Source organism: Gastrolobium bilobum, unplaced genomic scaffold (assembly GCF_033153095.1).
Source record: "Gastrolobium bilobum isolate Gb01-03AN ecotype WA unplaced genomic scaffold, APGP_CSIRO_Gbil_v1 utg66340, whole genome shotgun sequence".
NCBI lineage: Eukaryota > Viridiplantae > Streptophyta > Magnoliopsida > Fabales > Fabaceae > Gastrolobium > Gastrolobium bilobum.
The window spans coordinates 167-9,466 of NW_026899416.1; the positions used below are offsets into that span (position 1 = coordinate 167).

At 40.4% G+C, this 9,300-nt stretch overlaps 1 protein-coding gene across 1 annotated transcript; it reads left to right on the forward strand.

Annotated features, from left to right (window-relative positions):
• The first annotated feature begins 6,250 nt into the window (after positions 1-6,250).
• LOC133290384 (uncharacterized) lies at positions 6,251-8,374 on the forward strand. Its single transcript, XM_061488455.1, has one exon. The coding sequence runs from the start codon at positions 6,251-6,253 to the stop codon at positions 8,372-8,374; it is 2,124 nt and encodes a 707-aa protein (XP_061344439.1).
• Positions 8,375-9,300: the final 926 nt, after the last annotated feature.

Consider the following 9,300-nt stretch of genomic DNA (forward strand, 5'->3'; position numbering starts at 1 on the left):
AACTCCATTCAAGTTCATCTATGCTTAAGGTATTCATGCATGGCATAGTAGATTAAAAGACCGATGTCTATGCTTAAGGTATTCATGCATGGCATAGTAGATGAAAAGACTGATGTCTATGCTTAAGGTATCCGTGAATTTCACTCATGGACTTGAATGATGTTTATTTCAAAAAGGTTTAGAATGGTACACATTCCACAATTAATTTCTGGAACGCGACGAAATGAAAAAGGTTTAGAATTGCATGATATATGTGATAGCAGTTGTGAATAACGTTTGATTTTCTTAAGATGTCTGTAAGATATACTAATATAAGATGTACTAGTGTAAGATGTAATAGAACTAACATGTACAAAACAGTAGTGGGCCACATTTAAGATGTACTAGTGTATGACGTAATAGAAGTAACATGTACTAAACAGTAGTGGGCCACTGTAGCTCAAAATTCATGAGCTTATTTGGTCGTATCTTGCCATTATTTGATCGATTTTACTCTACGAATACATCTCCTCCGGATGTCTCTCTCACCTATATGTTGACCGGGTCGTTCCATGGTGTCATTAATTGCACAATCTTTGGTTCAATCTTAATGTTCAGCTCACGGATAAGATCAACCATTTTGTCCCAACAGATGTCTATCTCATCCTGGAAAAACTAAGATAATATATGAAAATATGTAAATCTAACCAATTCAAAATAATGATTTTCTATTTGTTTTTATTCCACATACCAGTTTATCCACTGTTGAAAAACTTTCGGGATATGAAATTCGGGTAGCGGCCAACAAAGAACACATAGCAATCTCAGAAGGCCCGTAACTAGTTAATGAGGTCATTGCATAATAAGGAAAAAAATAGCAATGATTATATTCTATAATTGGAGAAAACAAATAATTTACCCAATGGGTGCAGCTCAGTTGGTAATTTGGCGCTAAGTTAGTGGGGTTGGACATGTGTTCGATTCCTGCTGAATGCATTCTATGATTAAGGTATTCATGCATGATATAGTAGATGAAAAGATTGATGTCTATACTTAAGGTATCCGTGAATTTCACTCATGGACTTGAATGATATTTATTTCAAAAAAGTTTAGAACGGTACACAGTCCACAATTAATTTTTGGAATGCAACCGCATGATATATGTGATAGCGGATTAGTCCCTAGTGTAAGATATAATGGAACTAACATAAACTAAATAGTAGTGGGCCACAATTAAGATGTACTAGTGTAAGATGTAATAGAACTAACATGTACTAAATAGTAGTGGCCAAGCTCAAAATTCATGGGTTCGTATACCTTATTTGATCGGTCTAAGCCGAGTATATCTCCTCGCCTCCGGTATATGTTGAGTCCCATGGGTCATTAATTGCACAAGGGAAGCTGGGATCAACTATTTTACCCAACAAATGTGCCTCGAAGAACTAAGATAATATATGGAAATATGTAAATCTAACCAATTCAAAATAACAGGTAATTTATAGGGTTCAGAAGGCCCGTAACTAGTGATTGAGATCACTGCAAAATAAGAACAAAAAGAGCAATGATTATATTCTGTAATTAGAGAAAACAAAAAAAAAAAAAACTGTTAACCTTCTTGAGATTGCACTATTATCTCGTTAATACAACGATGGAAGAAACCGCAAATTCTTTCGAATTTGGGATAATAATAGTGAAGAAAACAGAAGGGAGAAATAGGTCGAAATTTCCATTTAAGTTCATCGTGAATGCGAATCTCCATTGTCCTTAGCTCCATTCAAGTTCATCTATGCTTAAGGTATTCATGCATGGTATAGTATATGAAAAGAACTCCATTCAAGTTCATCTATGCTTAAGGTATTCATGCATGGCATAGTAGATTAAAAGACCGATGTCTATGCTTAAGGTATTCATGCATGGCATAGTAGATGAAAAGACTGATGTCTATGCTTAAGGTATCCGTGAATTTCACTCATGGACTTGAATGATGTTTATTTCAAAAAGGTTTAGAATGGTACACATTCCACAATTAATTTCTGGAACGCGACGAAATGAAAAAGGTTTAGAATTGCATGATATATGTGATAGCAGTTGTGAATAACGTTTGATTTTCTTAAGATGTCTGTAAGATATACTAATATAAGATGTACTAGTGTAAGATGTAATAGAACTAACATGTACAAAACAGTAGTGGGCCACATTTAAGATGTACTAGTGTATGACGTAATAGAAGTAACATGTACTAAACAGTAGTGGGCCACTGTAGCTCAAAATTCATGAGCTTATTTGGTCGTATCTTGCCATTATTTGATCGATTTTACTCTACGAATACATCTCCTCCGGATGTCTCTCTCACCTATATGTTGACCGGGTCGTTCCATGGTGTCATTAATTGCACAATCTTTGGTTCAATCTTAATGTTCAGCTCACGGATAAGATCAACCATTTTGTCCCAACAGATGTCTATCTCATCCTGGAAAAACTAAGATAATATATGAAAATATGTAAATCTAACCAATTCAAAATAATGATTTTCTATTTGTTTTTATTCCACATACCAGTTTATCCACTGTTGAAAAACTTTCGGGATATGAAATTCGGGTAGCGGCCAACAAAGAACACAGAGCAATCTCAGAAGGCCCGTAACTAGTTAATGAGGTCATTGCATAATAAGGAAAAAAATAGCAATGATACCTCGGACCGCCTCCAATCAGATCTGTCTTCACCGTTTGGACCACTTTCTGGCGAATTTTCAACCGCGACCACCCACAGACAGGTGCACGCTCACCGGGCCACCACACCAGAAAAATATCAGTCTGAAGTACCAGAGATATTTATTCGGTTTCATCATGTAATAACCCAAAAATCTTGTACTCGAAATTAGCCTAATGAAATGAAATGAAAAGGGATCAAGTCCATATTCAGTGAACGAGTAGCTTTGAATAAGCAACATTAGTCATAAGTTAGAACCCATTTTAAATAAGATAAGTAGTAACTTAACCCAATGTGGTTTAAAGCCCAAACAATGTCATAGCCCAACCCACTTAAGAATATAAATAAGTTAAGATCAAGTGAGAAAGGATATAAGCCCAAAGCAATGCAAGCCCATTTTATGAATTGAATAAGGAATAGCCCAATTAGTAAGTACATAAAGACCCAAGCCCACACCACTCAAACAAAGCCTAAGCCCATTTACTAATGATCAAACCTCTCCATCAACACTATTGGGCCGAAAACACCACTATGCCCAATCCAGTTCAAAGATAAGCCCTAGATGAGGTGGCAACACATGATAGGAAGAATTTGTATGAAGTTACACCTCCCCACATGATAACTTAGGCCATGACAAGGAGAGAAGGAAAGGAAGTTGTGTTCACATTCCCCTAGGCGCTAAATAAGGAAGGAAAAGTGATGAAGGAGTTTGTGTAAGAAATACTCCAAACCTAACCAATGCATGTGACTTACTTTAACCAAAAGCAACATTACTTTCCCTTAAGCTACCTTGGAGGGCGCACACATGACAAGAAAAGGAAAGCTTTCTTCTTACACACTCAAGCCATGCATGACACCTTACAAGATCAAGTCTCCCTTCTCCCTAGGCACACACGGTCACCAAGGAGTCACATGACCAAACTCTTCACTTCCTCTCAACCTTGGCCAAACAACAAAGGAAGCAAGGAAACCCTAGTTCAAATTCACACTCAACCCTCCTTGAATTATGAGCTTTCATCATGAATAGACTTGAATAAAAAATTAGGAAAATATCTTCCCTCTTTCCCCCTATGTCACGGCCATCAACTAAGGCAAGCAAGGATTGCTTTTCTCCCACTCAAACCTCTCACCAAGACCAAACAAATGCCAAGTGTAATACATGCAAAGGTCACAAAGAACAACCATCTCTCCTCCCTTTACATGTTCGGCCATTCCATCAACAAAGACAAGGAAAGATGTCTCACACTCAAGCATCACTCACTCACCACCAATGCATGTGAATAACTTCCTCCACACTCTCAAGTAACACTCAAGCACCTCTAACCTAATACCCCAAGGAAATGATGACTAGGCTTGAATAAAAGAACAAGCAAAGAGCTTCCTCCTCCCCCTAAGGCCGTGAAGCACTAAGCATCAAGACAAAGAATCCTTCTCCCTCACACCTTGGCTTCGGCCATCCCTTTCCCAAACAAACCAAGCAAGTAAAATACTCAAACACTTCATCCTTCTCTACTCCTAAGCCTCGGCCATAGCAAGTTCAAGGACCTAGGATCATCTCAAAATTATTCTAAGCTCTCAAAACCCTCTTGTCTTCACCCACATAGGTAAGGTAAAGGCTTCACCTCATTTCGTTTGGTGTAGACTAAGGATCCCTAAGTTTCCACTCTCTTTGTGTAGCAAGAGACCAAGAGGTTGTTGGAAGCAACTCTCAACTCAAGGCTCCTTGAAGATCACGTGTGAAGCATTAGATAAAGTTGTATTATCATCATTAAGGTAAGACCTCATCTCTTCAAGCTAGTAGAATGAACCCTAACCACTCTACATGACTAGATCTTGGACTAATAAAGCCATGCATGCATCTATCATCCTAGAAATCATCTCCTATTTTATACCATCTCTACATGGCCGAACTTAAATGATATGCATGCACTCTCCAAATCTTCAAAACATTGGCTAAACAACCTAAACCTAAAATGGCCGAATGTGATGATAGGGAAGTATAGTCTAAAGTCTGATTTAAGGATCAACCATTTTATATGAGCATTTAAGCCATGAACATGTTATCAAAAATGTCCTCTAGGTATACACCCCTAAATGGTCGAACCCCAACAAGCTTAGAAAAGAAATTTGTGAATGTTTTCTTAAGTATCATGATGTATGGCCGAAATGGATAGGACCTATGCATGAGAACAACTAGTGAAAATCATCTCCTAAGGCATTTCATCAAAAAGGGCTGAACCTATGTCAAGAGGAATATTAAGTTTAGATCTTTAATTTTAGAACTATGTACTAAGGATGGTTATGTTATTAGGCCGAACCAAAGGGACAAGAAAGGACCAGAACCACCTTGAACTCTTGGGAAGTGATAAGACAAGACTATTGTGTAAGTGATTTATGGTTGTTGAAGCGGCTACCCTATGGTTGCCACCCCCTTTATGTTAAAGTGAGGTTTGACTGCAATATGTTATATGATGCATTACATGATATGTTTGGTTGTTTGGAACTAATGTTTATTCATGCAAGTTTTGTAAGATGGCCTGTGCACTAATACCACAGAGGCAACCTGACGAGGACCCTGGGTATTCGTCCATAAGACCATGGAGAGTAATTGCCATGGCAGGATTGGTATGATGATATGAAAGCATGATTATTTTCCAAACTATGTTTCCAATGTTTTGCCATTCTATTATTGTACATGTTATTATGTGACTATTGCAGGAGTAAGCATCATGGTTTGGAGGTTGCTCCAACTGTGAGTCCTTACTGAGACCCCCAATCTCACCCCTCTTTGGGGAAACCCACTTTCAGGAAAAAAATGACTAAATGGGTAAGACAGGGAAGGAGGCTGGTACGAGTTGAAGAGGAACCTGCGCAACCACGTGCAGTTGATAATGACTCCAAAATAACGGAGATATTTGAGAACTTACTGGCCGAAGGAAGGCTCTTGGAGGCAGACTATATTATATCTGCTCTAGCTGGGCCCATGTGGCTTGAATAGGCACCTTCCTAAGGGTGTACCTAAGTTCTAATTTGGGATGACTGTAATAGACTATGCCACTTAGATTATTTTGAACCTCTTATATGCCTTTGAAGTACGATATTTTGGAATGTTTATGTTTTTATGGACTTATGAATTTAGTAGGAAAGATTAAGTAACATAAGCCATTATCCGCATAAGACACTTAAGTAACTACCCACTGGGTAGTAGTCAACACTAAAATTATGATCATGTAAGTGAGCTCCTAAAATAGCGCATAAGTATAAGTAGGGTAACCAAGTAGAGATTAATTTGTAAGTAGACCGTAGACAAAGAAAAAGAGAAACTCATGACTAGAGGAATAGATAAGTTAGGGGAATGAACGAAATTAATTCCCATTAGTAAATTTTAAGTTAACCACGCTTAAGTACATGGATTCCGCGCATTGAATGTCAAGCAATGTTACACCTTTGATGGCCTCATTAAGGGTGTTACATTTTTATGGTATCAGAGCAAATTTCTGATCTTTAGGATGAGAATTACACTCTAACTCCTTTATTTTACCTGTAACATATGTGCAGCATTATGCCTCCACGTAGGGTACCTACTCGCAGTAACCCGCAAGGACAAGAGGACATACAAGGCCAGATTAACACCTTACGGGACACCATTACCCAGATGCAGACTAATGCAGGGGAAATGTTCCAAAATATTCTGAATGAAATCAGGCGCCACCCTCACAACGCGACCAATAATAATAACGTCGCAAGTGGCTCAGGCACTGGAGGAACAGGTAGTGGCGGACCCCAACCGCAGCCAGAACATGGAGCGGCTGGCCGAAATAATCAAGATCTGCTGCTGACATTTAGGAAGCACAAGCCGCCCTCCTTTCAGGGAGGACACGATCCAATAGTAGCTGTGCAGTGGCTACAGGCCATGGACAAAATATTCAGAGTGGTTCAATGCACCGATGATCAAAAGGTGCTATTCTCAGTGTATATGTTGGAAGGAGACGCCCATCATTGGTGGGCTAATGCGTCCCAACCCTTGGTGATGCAAAATGTGGCAATTTCGTGGGCCATGTTCGAAGAAATGTTCTTGGAGAAGTATTTCCCGATGTCAATCCGGGATAGCAAGCAAGGCGAGTTTGATCGACTCGTGCAAGGAACCATGACGGTGGATCAGTATCATGCTAAATTCAACGAACTACTCCGACTGGCAACTTACCGAGGAACTATGCCCATGCCAGACTTCCTGGCAGCAAAATTTCAAAGGGGTTTATCCGCTAGGATTGCGGAACTGGTAGCTGGCAACGACCCCTGTGACCTAGCCACCCTGGTGAACAGATGTAGAAAGGTGGAAGCGATAGGATTGCAAGCAAGGAAGCCTGCAGAGACCAGCGGATCTGGAACCAAAGCTCCGATGGCTAAGAATGGACAATGGAGAGGAAAACGCGAAGGCAGACCGTGGCAGCCCAGGCGTGATGGTAATAAGTTCAAGAGGCCCGGGAATCCTCGAGGAAACGGCAATAGGGCTCCCAATTGCCCCAAATGTAAGAAGGCCCATTTTGGCAACTGTTTAAATGGGTCGACACAATGTTACAAGTGCGGCCAAGAAGGACACTTCATCAAAGATTGTCCACAATGGGGAGAACAACAGACAGCCGCAGAGGCGCCAAGAGTGGGCAGAGTTTACACGCTGGATCAACATGTGGCGGACCAGGCGGCCGAACTAGTTAAAGGTACGATCAATATATGTGATGAGGAACTATCTGTTTTATTTGACTCTGGTGCGACCAATTCCTTCATTGCTGATTATGTGGCAAAAGCCTTTAACCTAACTATGAGCCCAATGCAATCCCCTATGCAAGTCACCTCTGCGACGGGGGAAGTGACAGTGTCTCACTTCACATGTAGAAGTGTAGAATTCAGATACAAAGGAAAGAAGTACAACCAAGACTTCATAATCCTCCCCTTAGCCAAACTGAACCTGATTTTGGGAATGGATTGGCTGGCCAAACAACACGTAGTAATTGATTGTAACAGCCGAAGTATAATAGTCGGCGGGGATATGATGGGGACCCCACTCCCCAATACTCCACCGGTCGAATCGGGAGATTGCACTCTCATGCTAATAGCCGGTCTAGTAGGTGCGAGCGAGATCCCGTTGATGAACATTCCCGTGGTCAAAGAATTCGAGGATATATTTCCTGACGACATTACCACCTTTCCCCCTGAAAGGGAAGTGGAGTTTTCTATTGAACTTATTCCCGGGACTGGACCAATCTCAATTGCACCCTACCGTATGTCTCCCCTTGAATTGGTAGAATTGAAGAAGCAATTAGAAGACCTGCTAGGGAAGAATTTCATCCGACCCAGTGTATCCCCGTGGGGAGCACCAGTTCTATTCGTAAGGAAGAAGGACGGATCAATGAGACTTTGCACAGACTATCGGCAACTCAACAAAGTGACTGTCAAGAACAAATACCCATTGCCTCGTATCGAGGACTTAATTGATCAGTTAAGGAGTGCAAAGGTGTTTTCGAAGATTGATCTTCGATCAGGATATCATCAGATCCGGATCAAACCGGAGGACATCCCTAAGACAGCTTTCAGATCAAGATACGGGCACTATGAGTACTTGGTCATTCCCTTCAGATTGACTAATGCCCCGGCTGTAACACCCTTAATGAGGCCATCAAAGGTGTAACATTGCTTGACATTCAATGCGCGGAATCCATGAACTTAAGCGTGGTTAACTTAAGATTTACTAATGGGAATTAATTTCGTTCATTCCCCTAACTTATCTATTCCTCTAGTCATGAGTTTCTCTTTTTCTTTGTCTACGGTCTACTTATAAATTAATCTCTACTTGGTTACCCTACTTATACTTATGCGCTATTTTAGGAGCTCACTTACATGATCATAATCTTAGTGTTGACTACTACCCAGTGGGTAGTTACTTAAGTGTCTTATGCGGATAATGGCTTATGTTACTTAATCTTTCCTACTAAATTCATAAGTCCATGAAAACATAAACATTCCAAAATATCGTACTTCAAGGGCATATAAGAGGTTCAAAATAATCTAAGTGGCATAGTCTATTACAGTCATCCCAAATTAGAACTTAGGTACACCCTTAGGAAGGTGCCTATTCAAGCCACATGGGCCCAGCTAGAGCAGATATAATATAGTCTGCCTCCAAGAGCCTTCCTTCGGCCAGTAAGTTCTCAAATATCTCCGTTATTTTGGAGTCATTATCAACTGCACGTGGTTGCGCAGGTTCCTCTTCAACTCGTACCAGCCTCCTTCCCTGTCTTACCCATTTAGTCATTTTTTTCCTGAAAGTGGGTTTCCCCAAAGAGGGGTGAGATTGGGGGTCTCAGTAAGGACTCACAGTTGGAGCAACCTCCAAACCATGATGCTTACTCCTGCAATAGTCACATAATAACATGTACAATAATAGAATGGAAAAACATTGGAAACATAGTTTGGAAAATAATCATGTTTTCATATCATCATACCAATCCTGCCATGGCAATTACTCTCCATGGTCTTATGGACGAATACCCAGGGTCCTCGTCAGGTTGCCTCTGTGGTATTAGTGCACAGGCCATCTTACAAAACTTGCATGAA

Excerpts from the sequence above, each read along its gene's own strand:
- LOC133290384 (XM_061488455.1), top strand. The coding sequence starts at position 6,251 with ATGCCTCCACGTAGGGTACCTACTCGCAGTAACCCGCAAGGACAAGAG.